This window comes from Eretmochelys imbricata, chromosome 7 (genome assembly GCF_965152235.1).
Source record: "Eretmochelys imbricata isolate rEreImb1 chromosome 7, rEreImb1.hap1, whole genome shotgun sequence".
NCBI lineage: Eukaryota > Metazoa > Chordata > Testudines > Cheloniidae > Eretmochelys > Eretmochelys imbricata.
The window spans coordinates 43,597,130-43,619,575 of record NC_135578.1 but is presented as its reverse complement, the minus strand read 5'-3'; the positions used below and the strand labels follow the sequence as shown (position 1 = coordinate 43,619,575).

Genomic DNA, 22,446 nt, shown 5'->3' with positions numbered 1-22,446 from the left:
TGAGTCTAGGTTGAGTCAGTAACCAGTACGGAGTTAGGGAGCACTGGTGCAGAATGGCTTCCATCTTCCCCCCCAGAAGTGGCTGTATTTTAATGATAAATAACCCTGCTGGTATGTGTGTATATCCTTTAAAATGTCAAAAGTAGATTAGGTTTGCAAGGTCAGATTCAGTGGTGTACACTGGCTGCTTGGCATTGCCAGTGTGGTGTCCAGCAGCTGCTGAATCTGGCCCTTGCTCTCTAGGTGTGAGAGTGAGAAACACACACACACATTTGTGTAGATAAGTATTTAGGATCTAGGTGAAAGGCACTTTATAAATATATATTATGTTGGATCTTCAGATGCAGCCACCTTGCTGATTTGCAGGAATAATCGAATGCCCGTAAAATTGTGCCCGAGATTATTTTCGGCTGTAAGATCAGAGGGCTCTCTCCCAGTCAGGCCCTGAACCTGTGTTTCCGGAGAGCTCCCTGTGAAGTGACATGCACTGGCATGGTTGTTTTCCAGACAAAACCGTTGGCGTGTTCCACCTCCAATCGCCAAGAGGGAAGTACAACTTCACCTATGGGGAGGCTGAGGCTGCCTGCCTGGCTGAAGACGCTGCTTTGGCCACTCTCCAACAGCTCTCAGCAGCTCAGCAGGTAAAAGCAGAGTCACAGCTGAGCCAGCTCTCGTACCTCAATGGGCCTGAAAGCGCCAGGTTGGTGATGGGTGCAGTGATCCACCTCGTTTTGGCTTTTTGGCACCTCTCCTTTCGGTTGGAATCCCAGCGTTAGCAGCAATGTGGGAAGCAACCCAGGGCAAGTGCTCTTTTATACAGGGTTCTGAGTGTGTCCATTACAGCAGCCGGGCACACCAGTCACATGGCCATTAGCTATTTCAATAGATATTATCCCTTCAAAGTGCCAGGTGCCTTGCACTTCTTTTCTGTGATGGGATCACGCTGAAGCTGTGTATGAGCCACAGTGCCCCAGAGCTTTGATGGGCTGGATAAATGCCAGGCAAATGAACAGTATGCAGTGGTGGTGTAGCCGTATCAGTCCCAGGACATTAGAGAGAGAAAGTGTGGGAGGTAATAACTTTTGGACCAACTTTGGTTGTCTTTCTCTTGCCCAATAAAAAATAATGCTTTATGCCAATGAAGCATCAGGTTTCTGTTTGCCTAAGTAAAATGATGTCCTTCCAGGCTGGGCCGTGGAGAGCAGTGTATGAATTACAAGGGCAGGAGTATCTCCTTTATATAGGGCTTTCAGTAGAGAATACTAAAATGAATCAGTGCTGTTATAAGAAAAGGAGTACTTGCGGCACCTTAGAGACTAACCAATTTATTTGAGCATAAGCTTTCATGAGCTCACATCCGATGAAGTGAGCTGTAGCTCACGAAAGCTTATGCTCAAATAAATTGGTTAGTCTCTAAGGTGCCACAAGTACTCCTTTTCTTTTTGCGAATACAGACTAACACGGCTGTTACTCTGAAACCAGTGCTGTTATAGAAACTGATTCATGGATCATACAATCCTCTCTCTCACTGGACAACTTCTTTTCCTATTGCAGATGGGTTTCCATCTATGCTTAGTTGGTTGGCTCAGTAATGGCACTGCAGGATACCCAACTGTATACCCGACCCCCAGCTGTGGCTCCAACCACATTGGCATTGTGGATTATGGCTCCCGAAAAAACTTGACTGAGAGGTGGGATGCTTTCTGCTACAGAGCTAAAGGTATGGAGAGACTCAGTATTGGCTCTGTTGGAATCGGCAGCAGGGAATGTGATTACACATGTTTGTATCTCAAAGGTGTGTTATATCAAGAATTTATGCTCCTTTTGATTATGCACACACCACAGCGTCAAGGGGAAAACCTACCCAACACATCTGCAATACGCTGTCACTTGCCGGTTTCCACTACATTGGTTTATGCCCTGAACATTCTTATTTAATAACATAAAGCACCAGAGATCTCAAAGTGTCTTACAAAGGCAAGTAAGTGTTTTGAGCCTCCCTGTTACAGATAGAGAAACTAAGGCACTGGGAGGTTAAGTGAGCTGCCCAAGTTTACACAGTGGTGCAGAGAAGCCAGGGTTTGAACGCCTAGTCCAGAGCTCTATCCACTGGACCACAGCTGCCTTCCGCATGGACAGAAATCCTAAGCAATAGTTCAGTGTATTTGTTGTCTGAAGAGCTCACACCCAATCCTGTTCCGCTCACATCTTTCTCCCCTTTGCAGATGTGAGGTGTAATTGTAGAGATGGGTTCATTGGAGATGGCTACTCCTGCAATGGAGATCTCCTGGCTGTGCTGGCTGAGCACTCCAACTTTTCAACCTTCTATTCTGTAAGTGTTGGTGCCACATTCCCTCTAGCCGGGGAAGTGGGAAGGGACATGCTCCTCAGCAAAGCGAAGAAGGGAATAATAGGGAATCCCCAGATCGCAAAGGTTTGGAAACGAAAATCATTGAAATGGAAGACAAGATTGTGTGCTCTCTGAAGTGCCATGCACAGTGGGAGAGTCAAGCTGCTTCCTCTCATTGCCAGTTAGTGTCTCTGCTATTCTAGCAAAGGTGGGGAGAATTCACGTGACATCTCCTGGGTTCTGCTGGCCAGAATGTTCTGACAAACCCGCAGCTTCAGGCTGGCACTTAGGATTCTCTCTCTCTCTTCCAGATGTTACTGGATTACACCAACGCCACGCAAGATGGACTTGAGTTCCTCAACTTCCTCTCCAATGACACCGCATATAAAACTCTCTTTGTACCCTTGAATTCTGGCTTTGGGGTCAATATGGTGAGAAAGCTGGAGAGAATATGGGATTCTCTCATCACTGGCGACACAGAACCTATAGCCATTTGAATACAGTGTTGTTGCTTCCTTGAAGGATTAGGGAAAAATGCTCCAAACTGGCTGAGTGGGTTTTATGTCTGAAGTAGGTTTGTTCTGGCTCTCTTTTGCTTGGAATGCAAGAACTAGTCTGGCGCCTTGTCTACACTGCACTCCAAGAAGTCTTTCTCCGTTGACTCATTGGACAGCATACAACTAAAATGTTGAAAGAGCAGCAAATGCCTGACTTATTTTTCCTCTGCTTTTGACTCTGCCTCATCCTCACTTCTAAACTTTGTTTTCTCAGAAATTAACATGGGAGGAGCTGAAGCTCCATGTTTCCCTGAGTGATGTTCTCCTCTTGAGCTCCAATCTCACCAATGGTACCGTTATACCTTCCTGCTCCGGCTACAACCTTCTCATTGCAGACGCTCCCCTGCTGAATAGCACGCATCCCCCTGTAAGTATGTTGGGCCAGTTCAGTACTCAGCCAGCTTCTCTTGCGTCCTACCTTGAGAGGTAATGGGTAACGTTTCCTGTCCAAAAAGGCTTTTTCTAAAACATATTCACATTGAGTCCCTTAATATTGCTGCTTCTTCTTGTGACAGGGTTCCAAAGTGATTAATAATACCCTGATAGTACAGTGGGACATTCTGACTTTCAATGGAATCATTCATGCCATCGAGGGGCCACTGAGGATGCCTCAGCAGCCTGTGCACCTGAATCAGGCAAGTTGCTTGTTCAATTCCATTGAGAGTTTAAATGGCAGGTTTAAGAACACATGTTGGGTTCGGTTACCCTGCATCAGAACAGGACGAGTCCCATTCGGTGCGCTCACCAAGGCCCTACTGTGCTGCGGCCTGTGTCATTAAATAGAGTCCAGCCTAGCCGTACTCTGCACTGCTGCAGTGAAGAACCAGACTGGGGCCACACAAGCTTGGGCTCCCACTCTTCGGGGTAGCTGTGATGTGGAGAGCAGGGAGATAGCTCGGTAAGGGTAGGGCGCTTGCCTTAGAAGTCGCTAGCATGTAGAATTTTATCAACGGAACTTTGTGTTAGTGTGTGTCCTCATATAGCCAATCCTAATGCATTCTGTATGGTGTAACGTGGCAGGAAATCCCGGTAAAGCAAAGCAAGAATTATTTCGTCATTTGGGCCCAAGGCTACAGCTGAGGCTTGTGCAAGTAACGTAAACTTGCTGTGCCTCAGTTTTCCCACTGGTAAAATGGAGATAATACTTAGCTACAGCACAAGTGGACTGAAGCTAAATTAAAGTACTTTGAGATCTTTGGGTGGAGGCTGCTAGGTATTAAGATATACCTACTGTATTGATATACAACACAGGGATGAATTTAGTGTGAATGGCTCTGCATACTGAGTCAGTTACCCTTTAGTTCTTCTGTCGTATAATGAGCTATACATACACATCAGAGAGTTCTTCTGACCTCAGATCATGTATGTTAGTTACCAACTACTTCCTCCTCCCTGCACAGAACTATACCTGAGTGTTTCACTTCCCGGCAAAGGTCTGTCCTCTTCTCCTTGATCATTGCTGGAACAGGCATCCTTTCTGCCTACCTGGTGCAGGTGGGCCTCCAACTCCATGGCAGAGCAGCCCTCCTCACCTTCTGCCTGCTGTTTTAAGGGACAGGAGGACCAGCTAATGGCCAGTTCAAAGACATGAGAGAGTGTGGTACCTGTACATTTTTAGATGTATTTGCATAGCCATTGCTATGACTGGACTATAAAACACTGAGAACAGCATTGAGCAAACAAGTGGCACCAGTACAAAACATAGGCCCCTGCTGTTACGTAATCCAACGGAGAGCATCAGTCTGAAAAATGCACTCTTTTGGCCACCAGCCAACAAAAAAAGAGAGCTAGTCTCCTCTCGTTCGGCCTTTGCTGCGTGCCTTGAAAATGTAATAGTGCTGAGTAAAGGCATGTCCCAAATCTGCAAAGGGAGGAGACAACTTTACATCACAACGGAATGTAAGGTAACCAGTGTAGTGATGATGAGATGCATCAGTGTATGTATTATAGCTTCTTTTGAAACTTCCGGGCAGTAGTAGGATAGTGAACTAACTGGTTTATTCTACTACATAGTTGATCACTTCCAGTCTGAGCTGTGTGTGTAAGATGGGATCAGATCAGGAATGAGTGCAGCACACAGGGGAAATAAAAACCTGCATAAATGTTCCAGGTAGCCAGCTCTCTATTTCAGAGGTGTGAAAAAGTTTAGTTTACGCTTTTTTAACACACCAGTTGTCTTAAAATACATAATGAAGAACTGCCTTAAACACAGAACTAAAACAACCTAGCGTGTCTATTACAGGTTACTAATGCTACAAAATCATCTCCTCCTGTGACTATCGGGGTAACATCTGCTGCTGTTGTGGTGCTGCTGTTATTTGCTGTTGCCGGCGTGTCCTATTACTACCAAAAAATAAAAACCCCAGGATTCCAGTTCCACTACTTTCAGGTTTGGAGAAAAGTATATTCGCTATAAAAAACAAACAAACAAACAAAACCCCAAAAACACCTTGCTTCAGCTTCTCTCACTAAAGCACAAACCATTTCTGTTATCCGTACTGCAATGGTCATATGCATAAGAGCTCAAGCTGTTACAGTAGCCAAACTGGGTGACTGCATGCAGCTAAGAACTCTTGTGGGTTTTTTTGCTTTCTGATGCATTTAAATGTCAGCCTGTAGCTAACCTCTCCCTGTCGAGTCACATTTACATGTGGCCTTTGGACATGGATGAATAGTTTCCCCATAAAAACATTGAGAAAGTTTTCCAAGACGTATTTCCATCTGTTATGCTTGGTGTTAGGCTATTGCCCAGGATGTATTTCTGGAAAAAGAACTTGGATGGAGAAGTGCTAAGAATTCTCATCTTTAAGGGCTTGTCTGCATGAAGCAAATTCTAATGCACACAGATGTTTTGTGAACTAACTGGCCACTGCTGGCACATCCTAAAAGTTCCCTAGTGTGTGCCAGGAGGGTCTACGCAGGCCAGTTGGTGCGTGTTACTGCACCATGTATACAAGCCCAAAGAGTTGGCTTGGGTGAGAGACACACCTACTTTTAATCAAAATTATTAAACATGAGGGTGGAGGGAGGTTTAAACTACAAGTAAATTCTTTAAGGTAAGACAGCCATTGCACATGGGACATGGGGGAAAATAACTATTAAGGCTGCAATAAAGGATTGTTTGATGTAGTTGACCTTCCAGTTTATACTGTCACAGCTTATGAAGGAGTGTTACTACAGCCCTATGCTCTTGGCCTAGATCTAATGAGAATTTGGGTCACTGCAACCTTCTCTTCTCACGAGGGGTTGTTGCTGCCCCCATAACTTGCAATACTAGGGCCATGTCTACACCGTAGGCACTACAGTGCCATAGCTATGCCACTCTGTAGTGTGGACACAGACTACTGTGACAGCAGGGGTATTTCCTGTGCTGGTAAGTTAAGCATTCTTCCATTGACCTAGCTGTGTCTATTACTGGGGCTTAGATTGGCATAGCCTGACCCTCATGCCATAGCTATGTAGACCAGGCCTGTGATTTAGCCACTATGGGAAGAACTGGATAATTTGTACTGTGGTGTCTGCAGACTGCATACATGTAAATTACAGCTTAAACTAGAGTGAGGTTACCAAGGAGTCTGGTCTAGGCAATGGAACATGTTAAAAAGTTGCTAAGCACCTTAAACCTGCATTGTTGTGTGGTAACAGGTATAAATGGGTATGAGGAGAAGGAAGCTAGAAATATGGAAACCAGTGTGGGAGGTAAATGAGCAATATGGATTAAATTACCCTTAACTGATCGCTCATAAAAATAATTACCTTTCTGTGCATCTTGGAAAAGATTTTACATTTAAGAAAAAACTCCACTGCAATTCAATTTCATTTTCACTACCTTGTTAATGCAAGGAACCATAGAAGTGCTCAGGACTGCAGTAATTATGAACTCACCTCTAGAGGATGGGGAAGATCGATACCTAATCTCTTGTACCTTTGCACACAGGCTGACCTGGAAGAGGAAGAGCAGGCCAGGAACCCGCCCTTAGTGTCATTCCCAAATCCTCTCTTTGGGGCCCAGAGCTTGATGTGTGAACCATTTGAGGTAAGAAAATGTTTCATCAGAACAAAACAAGTGAGACCACTTGTTTAGAACCTAACCAAATTGGGGGAAGGAGAGTTCATGCTTGGTAGGGGTGAATGGGATTTGGTAAGGATGTAAAAACAACCCTTAATCTGCACTTATCACAGGGATGCTTGAGCCAGACAAGAGAGGAATCTCTGGACATGTCTAAACAGATATAGTGCTTCAGCATAGTCACTTGCTACAAGGGTTCCCCAGTCACTATAGTTAGTCCACCTTATGAAGAGGCAGGAGCTAGGTCAATGAAATAATTATTCTGTCAACCTACTGCTGTCTACACTGGGCTTTAGATGGCTTAACTGTGTGAAAAATCCAACTCCCTAAGTGACACAGCTGGGTCAGCCTATCCTTTAAGTGTAGACCTGACCTAAGGTAAGGGGAATCTCTTCTCTCTTTAGTCCAGGCATTGAACTCCCATTGACATTTTTAACCATGTTAAAAGCAAGCACCCTGCACCTATAAACTGAATTAAAAGCATCAGTAAATAAGTTTTCAATGTTGATTTAATAAATTAGATGGCAGAAACCACAGCTGGGTTTTAGCAGGCAAGGACTCAGTATCCTCTTCCACTGAGAAACTTCTTCTCTTAGTCTATTTACTCAGGCTTTGCAGGGGAGAGATCAGTATAGAGGTAGGGTGATGTCCCCTTCTTACCCCAATCTGCTGCTACTTCTATAGCAATTTCATGTAGGGAAGACTGCAGTAAAGATGTTCGCTGTAGTGTCAGGGCAGTGAGAACTCCCTTAATCCCCTTCAGAACTGGAATTGCCTAGGAAACCAGCCTTATGTTCCTGCTGCTAAACATGTAGTGAGTCAAGGGTTAACTTTAGAATCTTAAAGGATGTGTTTGTCAAGTTAGGAGCCAGCTGAGGACTATGCTAACAGTTTCTATGTCTGTTTCAGGACTCTTTCAGGGGGGAAGATTTGTCAGACACCTGCAGAATTCTTGAGTAAAGCATACAGCAAGCCAAACAAAGGGGGAAAATAAACCACCATGTTCTTGCTGCATGCTAGTGCTAAGTGGAGCTTGCCCACATGTCCTGCAAGGGGTAAGCAGATGAAGAGTGAGCTAATGGTTAACAGTAAACCAGACAAACTCATCAGCTAAGATACCTCAGTTGAACTACCCTAAGACATACATACCTGCAGTTACTCTGATGACTAGTGAATGTCCTTGTTGATGCAGCTAAGAAAACTTTCACTGGAACAGCGAACACATGACGCCAAGCTGCCACTTGGCACTCTGCACTGATATTCTTCCATAGCTGTAGGAGGGGAAATTCACTACATACATCTGAAGAATGTTGCTTTAAAATAATAGTACCATTTGTAAAATATAGCCAGTACTACACAGTCATAATCCTCCAGGGCTAAATTATATATATAAAATGGAGTGGCACACAGCACCTGATAGCTGGAAAAACAGTCTGGCCAGAAAACCTAATGATTCTAAGCCTTTAAACTGGTGAGCATGACAAATGCCTTTTTATTCAGCTGGTTTGTTTGCTTTAATCAAGTGATGACTCTCCAAACAGGCTTAGCCTGAAGTCTGTGCACATTGCACTGTTTTGCTGATTAGTATTGTGGTTCTTCAATAAACTGCACTTTGAGAACAAGTCTCCTTCTCAGCTGTTAGGGGTTAGAATTGCATTGGTTAAGTGAAACCAGATGGTAAACCATTATTTCATACTGTGATACTTTGTTTATTTACCATACTTCTATATAAGTTTAGAAGAAAAGAACCTACCATAATGAGCTACAGAAAGTTATTTAGACAAGAACTTTAACATGCTACATTCCAAATTATTCTCAAACCACACAACCACCATTGGTGTGTTAAATTTTCAGAGAGCCAAACATCCACTTGAGTTTCCTATTTATTTGAAGACCAATTACATCAAATTTGGGTGGCTATACTATGTCTTAGCAAAGGCATCTAGAGGATGCCCAGTCTGTCAAGTGGTAAAGTTGCCACCACAACATGGCAGATGCGACTACAGCAGAGGTAACATTCTTCTGTTGCAGCATACACATTACAATTCCAGGGTCACAGATCACAACATGATAGTCCAAGACATTACATCACTAGAGAATGCAGTAGTATTCAAATGATATAGCAATGTTTAACAAGTTATTTACATTAATGCTAGTTATTTTGGTGTTCAAACAAAAGGTGGAATAGTTTCAATGTTTAAAAAAAAAAAAACTCGAAGCCATTTAACATCCAGTCACCAGGACAGGTACCCTGTTTATGCACTTGAGGTATCATGTTCCCAACTGTGGTTAGAGTTGCTATTCACTGCCAGAGATATTCTAGAACATTTTATTCTACCTACTGTCCTCACAGCTGCTGCATTAATACTGTTTTATGGCACTGGATTATTTTACACAAACTGCTATGGGATTTAAACTTGGCACAGAGCAATAAGACACTGGCAGTCTGTCTACTAGGCACATAAAGCCTTCCCCTTCAAAGCCACACATGCACTAAGAATTCTCTGTATAGGCACATGTAGCTTTTAAAATGAAGTTCACCTATCCTAATGTTCTCAGCCCAGATAAAACTCTTGTGATGTGGAATGGTGAAATTACAAATTTCTGTATCTTCCCACACAAGATGAAAGATGCCATTTCTTGTAATTATAGCCACTGATATTTTGTTCCTCTTATACTTGCCCTAGCTGCACAAGTCTCATGTACCAAAACTTTGCTACAGACTAAAGGTGCTCAAACCTGAGCTTGACCTTTTGCTACAGTACATAGAAAACAAGGTTCCATCATGATAAACTTTCATTATGTGGCAGTCAGTCAGTTCACAGCTCTTGATAAGTTATTTAGCATTCCCCACCAAATCCATCCTCCTCAGAAGCAGACACTCCAGGGCTGGTGCTTGGGGGACTCTGCCCTGATTTCTTTAGGGCAAGCAAGTACTGCTCCTACAACATATCTTACACACAGTAAAGGAAATCATGCACTTGGCTGTGCTGCCTTAAGAGGAATACAGTAATCTTTAGCATCTCACGCCACAAATTTAGCCCTAACACTGAATGGAAAATTTCAAACATCAATTTCCTTTCCACGGTTTCCCACAATCCTGCTATGTCTGAGCTCCTCCATTCAGCAGCTCCCAGAGTTGGTTCACAGTTGCAGCCCCATGAATCATTCCAAAGCTATGTAGAAAAAAATATCAGTAACAAAGGACTTCAAAGGAAACCCAATGCACTAGGCAGAGAGCCCACAGGGTAAGTTTGTGGGAGATGCTGCTAGCAGAAAGGGCATTGAGACATTCTACAGCCCAGTATCTCCTGCAATTCTCCTATGTCTGGAAAGTAGAGAGCAGTGAACAAAAGTAAGGAGGATTAAGAGGAACATGCCCTACCACCTACAGCCCCTTACTGGAAAACAAGGCCTCTGCAGATGACAAAGTCCACATTGTAATGGCCTATAAAAGGCCTTTTTGAACATAGACTCAAAACTTCTCACCAAAAATAAATCATTGTTGAGCTTTCCCTTAGTCCTGCTCAGATTACGAGTCAGAAAGCTCCCCTTCTTCAGCACAGGAGGGTGAGGCAGTGAATAGTTTTTCTTGCTCCTTGTGGGTTTTTGTTTTTTACTGCTTGTGGATGTAGGTGTGCTGCTGTGGCCTTCCACAGTACCTGAAGCCTTCTAGAAACTGCCTTCTGAGTCCTGCTCTGCCAGGTCAGCCATTGGGAAGAGGGGGGCTTTGTTAGGAGCTCTTTCCCTACAGCATTCAGCATCTACTTCAAGATGGGGGAGGGATGGGGTGGGGCACTTGAGCCCCACAAACCTCTTGTCCTTGCATTCCAGACTTCCCCTGGGATGGCTGGATGAGGTCCTCCTAGTCACGTTTCCCTCACTGTCAGCTTGGGAGAACATTCTTTTTTCACATGGTGCTTTCAGGGGTGCTTCTTCCCTTCCAGCCAAGAGGCAGAGCTGATACAGCAAAGGCTCCTGTGGTTGCAAACCCAACCCCGCTCAGTCCCAGAGCAGGGAAGGAGAAAGGCAGTTAAAAGAAAGAAAGAAAGATGAGGTGGCAAGTGGGAGCCCAGACTGGGGCCTCCATCCATAGCCTTGCAATTCTAAACTGTACACCAGAATTGTGGGAGATGATGCTGGGCTGCAGAAAAGGCTTCAAATAGGCTGTATGCCTTTTCTTCAGAAAAGCAGTTAGCCACTTAATTGCTTCTCCCCCTAAGAGGAAGTGTCTCTAAATAAATAAACAGCATGCCTGGATTTTAAGCACAGCTCAAAAATTTCTATTGGCAGGCAGAAAAAAGAGGGTGTTGATGTAATGGGGAGGAGGGATATTTATGCTAATAAGTCTGTTTTATGGTGATCTAGACTTCAGTCAGATGTTACTGCTTTCTGTGTGTAGAAACCCCTTTGACAATTGCAAGGATGTAAACTGACTGCATCCCTTGTGTTCGATACAAGCAGAGTCTAAATTTCATTTCGAGTGTTGTACTACTTCTGCCACCATTTATTTTAAGATTAAACCAGAAAAGCGTTTTATTTCTCTCAGCTTTAGACAGGTTCTCATGGGTTAGCACACAAAGGTTTGGGGTGTAAACATTACAGGGGTATGTTTTAAAACATGGGTTTCAGCGTAACGTTTCCATACGGCTTTGGGTTGTATAGAGCTGACAAAGCTGAATTATAGGCCAGCTCTGACCCGAGAAGGGTGCAGGGAGGATTATTATTAATAGCATCCCCGTCTAGGAGCAGCTCTCAGTGCTTTCATCCTTGTCATAATATTTCCAACTACTTGAAAGAGCGGTAGGAAGATTCCTGGCAGCGTGCAGAAGAGATTAAGTGATATGGTGTGTGCAAAGTACTCCATCGCAAAGCAGCAGCACAGAAGTTATGCTTCTCTGGCTGGGCTTGGCCCTTTCCAACTCCTGTGGCTCCGCCCCTTCAGTTACACAGACATTCTACACTTGTAAAAAAAAAAAAAAAAGTAATCTAAAGTTTGTCATTGTGAATTTTCTACCTAAACAGAAGCCGAGGCAGAGCTATAGCTAGAAATCACTGTCTCCTACCCAAAAAGGGCATAAAGTAATCCCCATCCATTGTCAACAACACTGGTTTCATTTTTTGGAAAAATATATTTAACACAAGATTCACTGACCTCTCCATGCCTGATCACAATTTATCCTTCATTGCTTCCCCCCCCACTACTGAATCAGAATAATCTCTTCCACAACTGTCGGAACAGCCTTGATGAGTCAAGAATACGAACAGGCCTTATTCTAATCTCAGTTTTACATTGGGGGTGCTGTAGCTTCACACCAGCCCATGACTTCAATTTGTGCAAATACAAAGGCATTTCTCATCTTATTGAAAAGATGAGAGCTCTAAGCTCTTTACTATAAAACAAAGCTATGTCATTTAAGGTAGTGTTTTAATTGATTTTTCCAGCAAATAAATTTTAACACTGAAAACTAAGTGTTGACTTAAATATATTTAAGACTAGGACATAATCAAAGATTTAAAATCCATTATAATCTAGTGATTAATTTAGCTTCAATGCTTTTCAAAACAATCCTCAAAGACATAGCAAATGATGGCAAGTACATATTTTAATTTCAAAGGCTGCAAAAATGCACCTTCTAAGCAGTGTGTGTCAAGATCTTAGCTTTTGAACTGTTTCTATAAGTGAAGGAAAAAAGCCACTATATTCACAGACCAAAACATTCAAAAGTTAGGTTGCCTAAAATCAGCTTTCAGAGGCGCTGAATAAAGCTTTAAATTTATGGGAGAGAAGAGTGGTGGGTTTGCTTAGCACTTCTGAGAATTGGGCCACTTCTAGCTAAGGTGCCTAACTGCAGTGTTAGGAGCCTAATTTCAGCTACCCCATAAGAAGATTGGGGCCAGAATTTGGGCAGGGACTGAAGATGGAGTTCTAAAAACTTTAGGGGCTCATGAAATGAAGCTTGCTGTGATTGTTTTACTTCTACCTACCCAACTCTGAGAATGCTTTGCTAGTTAAAATAGTCAATCATATCTCCCTTCCATTTAACTTAAGCACCAATTTGCTGGCAAGGAAGATATTTGGAAGTGCTGGAAGGCAAGGTTCAGTGATGGTCAGGGACAACACACAACCCGCACCCGTGTTAAAATCACCTTTAAAGATAGACAATCCATGGCCAAACAGCCTGACCCTTTGTACAAACAATTCTAGCACTACATTACTGTAAAGTTCAGCTCACACACTTTCCCTTCATCGGATGTGCACCATCTCCTCCAGGAAGGGGGTCTTCATACAACCGGTGCAGAGCTGATCCATCCAGAGGGGCGCCTCGTGCTGCAGAGGGGTGCGCCGGGGGAAAAAGGTGAAGTTCACATCATAGTTCAGCAGGCAGCTGATGGATGCCATGTAGATATCAGAGAACCGGATCAATCTCCGGGAGAAGTAAGTTGGGTTGTGGAAGGTTCGGAAGATGCTCCCAAATTGAGGATTGAATAGGTTCTTCGAAAGGGACCTGAAAGGAGAGGACTTGGTTTGCACGGGCTAACATTTAGAGAAATTATTAACAGATTTTGTAACTAATTTTGACAATTCAGACCTTGGAAACAGATACTTTGCACAAGGCTTTAAAATTTCAGGGTACCAAAACCACCAGGGCAGGTACTTTCCTTATGGGCTGTGCTGTGATAGAAAAGACAGCAAGAGATTATTACTGGAGTCTAACCTTAATTGAAGATTACCCAGAAGTGATGGTACTAATGGACCTAGTGAACGTAAGCAGCAAGGGCTACAATTTCCTCTTAGGGAGAATGAAGACAATGGTTTGATATCCACTGCCAAGTCATTCCACGCCTGCCATAGGAGTCCTGCCCTGTGGGAAGAATTTATATATCTATATTGCTTAAACTTTAATGTTAACAGGATAAAGCAAGACTCATCAGGGCTGAATTGAAACAAGTTTGTTCAAGATGCCTAGTTTCATCTAAGTAAACTGTGAGTAGGCTCCTTAGCCAAGCTCTTGAAGTGAACAAGGAAGATGAAAGCCTACGCATTTAGGCCTGGAGCCTACAACACTTACTCATGTGAGTAAGGACTTGCCAAGTCAGCTTCTTTGGATGGAAAAATATAGATAGCAACGAAAACAATCTGGAGTGGAATCTGTCATTTAAGTGGTTGCATCAGTGGAGTGAATGCAGGTGGAATGACAATACTTTCTGCACTGTGAAAAGATAGCTGTGTAGCTAGCTTAAAAATTCTATTCGATTTCACAGAGAAATCTCTTACAGCAGACCTCTGACTAAAGGACAAAGCTCAGCCCAGCTTCACTTTTAGAAGTTGCACTGCTTCACTAGCTACAATCATCAGAAACGAACTGGGCACTGGAGATCCAACCCTTGATTTCAAGGTATCTACATTCATAGGAGCATATTCACAAATTTAGAGTTTCCACAGGAATATTCTGCGAGGAAGGGAAGTTTGCTCATCCTAAAGCACTCTCAGATTTAGATACATTGAGTCACCTAATTTCCTGACGCTCTTGCATCCATTCCAGCAGCACCTGCTTTGATTCTGCATCTTGATACATCTAGAACAAAAAAGCCCAGTAAAAGAGTTAAATCTAAACACAGACTTTTCTCAAATCCTTTTTCCTGCAGGTGATAGTGGCACTATCAACTAGGTGCCAGTTATCTGTCTATGGCCCTTGGAGCTCAGCAACGTCTTTAATTTTCTCCTTACTGTTGATAATTGTAAGTGTCAGCGACTAAGAAAAAATACAAATTGTGAGACAGGCTGTAAATCCACCAAATTCCCTGCTTTTACTCTCTAGTATTTGTGCTCTAGGAGATGCATCACAACTATGCACTACTTGGTTTAGAGAGAGTAGTCACTGGTTAATCCCCCAACACTATCTAGCAGAGAGCGTTGGTTGCTTATAGCATATTAATGTCTGTGGAGGATACAAAGAATCCTTACGAAAACATCGGTTAAGTCATACACTGTGGGTTTTTTGCCTTATATTTGTGAAGGAGTTTAGGTGACTAAAGAGGGAAGCAGTAACAGCAGTGGCTTGATGTTGCCATAGCACATGCATAGGGTAATCTTCCTCCAATCAGTTTTGACACCTACAAATTTCTTTGACATTAAATTGCCTTGTGCATCTCAGAAACTCATTTTCCCCAGTCCCCTATTAGACTAAGCCAGAATGAAATTCAGGTCTGCAGAGATGAAAGGTAAGTGCTCACCCACTGCTTTCTTAGTCATGATTAGCAAGTTAACAGATAACATGCAAAACCATTCTTTGAGCTCTGCAGAGGATCTATAACCTACACTGATTTAAAAACTCCATTAGCAGGGATTTGATTTTAGGACGTGCACGATCTTATGAAAAGTGCCATCATTTATTAAATTAGTGGAACTGAAAGCCTAGCGACAGACAGGAAAGCTGCTTCCAGTCTGTTTTATTTCACAAATCAGAGTAACATTCTTCTGATAGTTAGCCCTCCCACTCGCTTTTATAATTGTGGAAAGGATACTGGAGAAGGAATGAGAGATGGTTAATTAGAACTTCAGGTTGCCATGAGACCAGCAGGATTTGGAACATATTTTGGAGGATATGTTATTCACCTGCCAGCGTAGTAGACACCCATCCCCATGTACCACCAGACTAGTATGCAGAAGGAATTGTATTTCCTCATCAAAAAAAGTATGCTACCAGCAACTCCACCTCTGCCACACTACCTCAAATTCTTACTCATAAACACCACTGCTATTCTAGTCTGGGACCTAACTGGAGAACAGACAAGTAGTAATACTATGTCATGCAGCAGTTTTATCAGAATGGTCCAGTCTACAGGGGCACAAGGAGACCCAATGCAGCCTGACCCGAGCCAAAAATCTAAACCCTAGTTCTGAGACTTGAAGGCTAGTTAGACTCACTAGCCTGGCTCTGCTCCATCTTACCTGCATTCTCTCCAGCAGCCCCGTGAGCGCCTGTTGCCAGGTCAGCGAGTGCATGTACTGCTCTGTATTAATGATCCGGATTTCAGGTTCCAGTTCTGGCACAATGGCTCCCGTCCTCCAGCCATGACGCAGCATCAAGTCCTAGAAAGCAACCCAGAATTTTACACTTTATCTTACAACACTCTCAGGTGTAAGTGGTTTTTGAGGAACAGGACTAGAGTTTTCAGAAAAGCAGCTTTGCTCCATTTAGTGTCACTGGCTTGACTGTTTGTTAGTGTTTTTATCCTATGGAAAATACTGGCTCAGAGGGTCTGGAGCATCATTGTAATGGTGCCCTCAGCTTCCTGTAGGGCAGAGAAAATAGAGGTCTCTGCTAATCTCTTCCAAAACCAGGGCAGTTAAATTGGTTCAGAGATGAGGGCTCTTACATGACACACTCGGGTCCCTCTTCCACACACACCCTCCACCCCTTGTTCTGTGAGCTAAAAGACCAAGCAATCAAGTTCTGCACCAGACTGCAGGGCTACATCACCATTCTTTAATGCCAGGGGTAGAGTTTTCCATAAAGTGCCACCGACACACAGACGCAGTGAATAACAGCAGACAAAGCCAAATAAGTCCTTGCCCCATTGCAGTCTCAGTTGTATGGCCAGGTTAAAGACAGAGCCAATTTTTAGCTGCGTTTAAAAAAAATAAAATTAAATTTAAAAAAAAAGGTCTCATCTATACACAGATGTATATTTCACAGAGATAGGCCTCGAGAGCCATCAGCAAACTTGAAATAAGATCTTGCTAATTGTTACCCTTTTTAGAAAGGGAAGACCTTAAAGATTTGTTTAGACAAATGATTGGCGTCTTCTGAAGCAGACATAGAATTGTTGACACCATGGATTCATTTAAGACTGTTGTATTATAAAAGCAGAATACTCCGCTCTTGCCTGAGGGAGCCAGATTGGAAAAAGGCCCAAATAGCAGGTCATGGGAAAAATATATGATCCCTTGGCACCTTAGAAACAATACTTGTTATGAAAAAAATACAGTCAACTGGGTTGAACAAATGCCAGGTTAAAAGGGAACCACCCATTAGAATGAGCCACAGCAGAAAGTCAAGAACAGCCAAGTATATTGCTTTTCTGAATATAAACTCACTGACCACACTGCCTCAGTTGGACATTAACATTTAGGATGCATATTAAAGGCACCACTTTGGGATTTTTGTCCCCATGATGTAGTGATTCATGCACTGCAGTATTAGGAGTTTATTGCCTCAGAAGCTCAGACACAATAGCCAAAACTATCCACTTGATCTGATGCCTTCCTAGTTACTGGAGAAGATGAACCACACAGAAAATAGTAAAAACACAGTGGGTAGTGCAATCTGTGAAACAGTGGATTCTCCATCAGTGAGAATTTTTCAATCAAGACCCAGCAGAAATTAGTTCAGGGGAATCCTATGGACTGTGTTATACAGAAGGTCAGATTAGATGATCACGAGGTCCCTTCTGGCTTTATAATCTATGAAACATGTCAGTGACAAACCACAAACACCTAAAATCATAATTCAACGATAGCATGAGTACCTGCCAAACAATATGAAAGCATATCAATGTCAGGAATAAGATGGGCAGTAGGCAATGGTATTACAACAAAAGATAGGCTAAGATAAGCATAGTGGGGATACCAAAACAAACTGAGGAAAGGTGACCATAAGTAAGGCTACGATTTAATCAAGGGTATTTTTAGTAAAAATGTCATGGACAGGTCACAGGCTTCCCCCCGCCCGCAAGTGATCTGTCCATGACTTTTACTAAAAATACCCCTGATTGAATCTTGGGGCAGGGGGAAGCCTGTGGCACCAGCTGTATGTATATGGGGGGGAGGGGGGGCGGGCACTGAGGCCTGAAAGGTCAGTGGCTGCTTCAGCTGCCACCCAGGAAGGGGGGGAAGGGAGGAGAGAAGGGAGGGAGCCTCCCCAGCCACTGCTCCAGCCGTCCCAGGACTGCTGCTGGGAACTGCCAAACTGCGGCTGCTCCTGCCACCCCCGGGACTGTTGCTCAGGCGGACCCTGGGGCCAGCCACACCAGCTGATGCAGAGGTCACGGAGGTTGCAGGAAGTCAGAAAATCGGTGACTTCCACGACCTCTGTGACAAAAACAAAGCCCTAATCATGAGCAACAATTAACACGAAAAGGGAGATCATCACTGTATCTTCCAATCCATCTCTCTTCACTGCTTTCTTTCCTTCGACACAGTGGTGGTAACATAGCTCCATTCTACTCACTTTGTCCTCCAACGTTTGCCGATGGAAAGATTTTGAGCCAGTGGTTCTCAAAACAGGGGTACGCATACCCCATGGGATACGCGGAGGTCTTCCGGGGGTACATCAACTCATCTAGATATTTGCCTCGTTCAGTGTTTCTCAACCATCGCAGGATAGGTTGGAGGGGCTGGGGGTCGGGGGGAGGGTTTGCAAGTGAAGGCCAGCTTTCAGGGCTAGGAAGCAGGGCAATTGCCCGGGGCCCTGTGCCACAGCGGGCCCTGCAAAACTAAAAGTTACATGCTTCAGTCCTGGGCGGCAGGGATTGGGCACCCTGAAAAAAGTAAGTACAATATTTATATTCCATAATTATATGGTAAAAACGAGAGAGTCAGCAATTTTTCAGTACTACAGTGCTGTGACACTTTTGTGTTTTTATGTCTGATTTTGTAAGCAAGTAGCTTTTAAGTGAAGTGAAACTTGGGGTATGCAGGACAAATCGAAGTCCTGAAAGGAATGCAGTAGTGTGGAAAGGTTGAGAACTACTGACCTGAGCAATTCCTATAAACTCACTCTCTTGCTACCTGCCTCCTTCTCCCTACACACAGCCACACCATTCAGTTCAACAGGGCTTTGTTTTCTCATAGGAATATTCTAATTCCACTAAATTCAAAACACACTTAAACAGGAAAACTAAGTTAAAAAAGCCACAGGAGAGGGTTCTACCTGGATCCATGCAAAGGTATCTCAGTAAAAACAGGATATAAAATTATGACAAGAATTAAGTCCTTCTTAAATTCCAGCAGACAAAAACAAAACAAAAACAAAAAATTCAGCAATGTTGGTATTAAACAGAAGCAGACATGGTTCTACTTACTGCAAGATCGCTGTACAGATGGTCACCAAAATAAAGCACTTTGGACCCACGCCAACCTGTTAGCCTTAGAAAATCAAACAAATTTCCCTGCGAAGAGAGGGAGAACAAACAAGAATGTGAATATAAACCAAACACCTCATTTTTCTCTGCAAGTGATGACACTTCACTGTTTTGTCAAGGAGTTCAAGAAAGCAAAGTATTCGAAGTAACTTGACTTCCTAATAAGACAATGTAAAGTTAAATTCTCATGAAATAATTTAATATATATAGACACTTAAAAATCTCTCCAAAAAGAACTAGCTGCATTTGAGAATACAATGCACCAGTGTGATAGTTATTTTGGCAATACCTTCAAGTATTAAAACAGAAACATCATTCAAAAGTCAATGTATTTGCACCATTTATATATTTTGTACTTCATTCAACTGGGGGAGTAGGACTAATTAATTTCTCTTTTATAATCAAGTTTCACTTCCTGGTTCTCATGCACTGACTAGCCACTTTTCATGGGCTGTGCTGTATATACACTGCTTACTGTATTTTTCACTCCATGCATCTGATGAAGTGGGTTTTAGCCCACGAAAGCTTATGCCCAAATAAACGTGTTAGTCTCTAAAGTGCCACAAGGACTCCTCGTTTTTGCGGATACAGACGAGCAGAGCTGCCACTCTGAAACCTGTCCCTTTTATGTAATTTGCCCTTGTTCTAATCAGATTGTCTGGCTTCCCACCACACGCATTTTCATCTACAGTCAAGAATGTCTCAAACTAGAATACGAGTTGCTTTGGAAAGCTTTTCCAGTGATGTGCCCTAGATAAGCTCATTTATTTTACAAAAAGTCAGAAAAGCATCAGAAGGAAAAGCAAAGTCCTCCAGGCTTCACATCAGCTTAGACAAACCCCATCTGACATCTAGAATAGCATGTGCACAATTACACGTTTCTCGCAATTGTTGCCGACTGTCACATATAACCTCCCTACTTTGTTATTAGGAAAACATGGGCAGCAGCTGCAGACATGAGGAAAACTAGAGCTACCAGACTGAATAGGTCAGAAAGGTGGTATATTTAACATCCTTAATATTCTGGTATGTTAGACAGTCAGGATAATTGTTAGAATCCTCTCTCTTTAGGTTTTAAGACTCCGATCTTCAAAGGTATTTAGGCTCCTAACTCGATTGAAATCAATGATTTTAGGAGCCTAGAACACCTTTGAGGATCTGGACCTAAATTTAAAAAATATATATCCAGAGGTCTCAGTCAGGGCTCCAATGTCATAAGCACTGTACAGTCAGCAGGGCTGGATTTACACCTTATGCGCTCCTAGGCACAGCATCTTCAGCGCTGCGCCTCCCCTGGCTACAGCTGACCTTCGTGTTTTTGCCATAAAAAAAATGAAACTTTTAACCCACTTAACTTTTAGGCACCCCTAGGCACGTGCCTGTGCCTAACTGGAAATCCATCTCTGACAGTCACATGGTAAAATGCAATCCCCCCCACCCCAGGGAGCTTACATTCTGAATGTCAGACAAAAGGCAACAAGCGAGTGCAACAAATATAAAGAGGATGGAGGGTGAGAACACGGTGTTAAAATCATATTGTTACATATGGAGATAACTTGGTTCCAAGACTATTTAAAAAACAAAGAAAAGATTTATATTAACCAACTGGAGCGGACTTTTCAAGTCAATCCATCTGTTACTGTACTATTTATTCTACAAATCTATCATCCATAAACCCCATTAACTTTTACCTAACTAGTGATGACAATGCCTGCAAAGAAGCCTATAGATTCTTCCCCATTCTCCACCCCTTCTTGCCCTGCAGTAGTCCCAGCAAACCAGGCACAGGGGTTGTGTGGCTTAATGCTCACTTGGTATTGAATGCCTATGGTACAGAAATAGGCCCTCCTCAGGAAATGCCTTGAGCCTTTATCATTACTACTCAATTATGTGTGTAGCAAAAATAACGTCTTTAACAAGCAGGTAAAGATCAATTGCCAGGACATGTACTGAAAGCCCATTTTCTCATCACTACTCCAAGTGGAAAAAAAAAAAAAATCTAGCTTTAAGCGTTCTTCTTATGCAGAGATTGCTTACGACCAGTCCTGTGTTTGACTGACTACAAATTCATGGCTTTTCATTCAGGGCTGCTGATGCCCAACAAGACAGTCTCCAACGTGCCAGAGAGGAAGCTGATTGGATGTCTAGCCCAAAAGCTGAAATAAGAGACTTTAAAACACAGCTGCAAAAGGTTTCAGAACTAACCAGCAGCATCCAGATCATTTTTGACTCTTTCCCCTCCTCCCTCTCCCCCTGCCCTCAACCCTGAACAGTACTTGAGGAACTGGTGGCTGCAATGTAGAAAAGTTAGAGACCTTACAAAATGGTTTGGAAATGCAAGGTGGTGCCATAGTGAAGAGGCATTACCAAACCACTACAATGGCTGGTAGAGAACCTGGATTTGTGCAGGAAATGGCCTAACTTGATTATCATGCACATTGTGTAAAGAGTTGTCACTTTGGATGGGCTATCACCAGCAGGAGAGTGAATTTGCGTGGGGGGGTGGAGGGTGAGAAAACCTGGATTTGTGCTGGAAATGGCCTAACCTGATGATTACTTTAGATAAGCTATTACCAGCAGGACAGTGGGGTGGGAGGAGGTATTGTTTCATATTCTCTGTGTATATATAAAGTCTGCTGCAGTTTCCACGGTATGCATCTGATGAAGTGAGCTGTAGCTCACGAAAGCTCATGCTCAAATAAATTGGTTAGTCTCTAAGGTGCCACAAGTACTCCTTTTCTTTTTGCGAATACAGACTAACACGGCTGTTACTCTGAAACCAGTTTTGCCTTTGAACTTAACAGTTGCCTCTGGATATTGTCTCAAGGATTTTACGGTTTTCTGGGTAACGGCACCATTCAGACCCTGCCCTGCAATGCTCTAAGCACAGTCTGGTGTGGGGAAGTGAGATGGGAAAGGGAGAAGCATCAATACTGTAGAAACAGTGATCTGTGTGCTGTTTCCTGCTGGTTCAGGTAATGACCTGTGACTAGCTGCAGAAGACTGACCGAGCAGTCAGAAGAGACGACAATCCTGAGCAAAGTCACTGGTTGGGTGTGGGAGGAGAGAACACACAGTCCTCTGCAACTCCTTCCCCTGGATGCTCAGGGGGAAAGCTATCAAGAAAACCTGCTCTCTTTCCATGTAGGTGAAGTAGTTCTTCACCCACCCCTTTCCCTGGTTTCCATGGGATTGGGGAGCAACCTTTCCTCATGCTTGTGGGGAGGAAAGTCAGGAGATACTCAAGGCTTTGGGTGCACTCGCCCCTGGGGAGGGAAGGGTAAACATAGGCATCAGTCCCCTGGAAGCAGGAAATCAGA

The 22,446-nt window shown here is 43.3% G+C and overlaps 2 protein-coding genes across 3 annotated transcripts in view; one reads left to right on the top strand and one right to left on the bottom strand.

The window, feature by feature from the left end:
* STAB1 (stabilin 1) overlaps positions 1-8,529 on the top strand; it is a 98,877-nt gene extending 90,348 nt beyond the window's left edge. Inside the window, 9 exon segments of the mRNA XM_077822226.1 lie at positions 508-641; positions 1,555-1,720; positions 2,226-2,332; positions 2,662-2,781; positions 3,122-3,274; positions 3,423-3,542; positions 5,150-5,296; positions 6,845-6,943; positions 7,886-8,529. Coding sequence (XP_077678352.1) covers positions 508-641; positions 1,555-1,720; positions 2,226-2,332; positions 2,662-2,781; positions 3,122-3,274; positions 3,423-3,542; positions 5,150-5,296; positions 6,845-6,943; positions 7,886-7,936 — 1,097 coding nt within the window. The 3' untranslated portion in view covers positions 7,937-8,529.
* A 132-nt stretch (positions 8,530-8,661) lies between these two features.
* Positions 8,662-22,446, bottom strand: part of NT5DC2 (5'-nucleotidase domain containing 2) — a 61,934-nt gene continuing 48,149 nt past the window's right edge. The window contains exons 11-15 of one of the 2 annotated variants that reach the window (XM_077822225.1): positions 19,067-19,153; positions 15,933-16,073; positions 14,492-14,556; positions 13,217-13,485; positions 8,662-11,934 (exon numbers count right to left, since the gene is read on the bottom strand). In XM_077822225.1, the coding sequence (XP_077678351.1) occupies positions 13,224-13,485; positions 14,492-14,556; positions 15,933-16,073; positions 19,067-19,153 (555 nt within the window). In that variant the 3' untranslated portion in view covers positions 8,662-11,934; positions 13,217-13,223. Of the gene's footprint in view, positions 13,486-14,491; positions 14,557-15,932; positions 16,074-19,066; positions 19,154-22,446 lie in introns of both variants that reach the window. The other variant, XM_077822224.1, reaches the window with a different exon arrangement.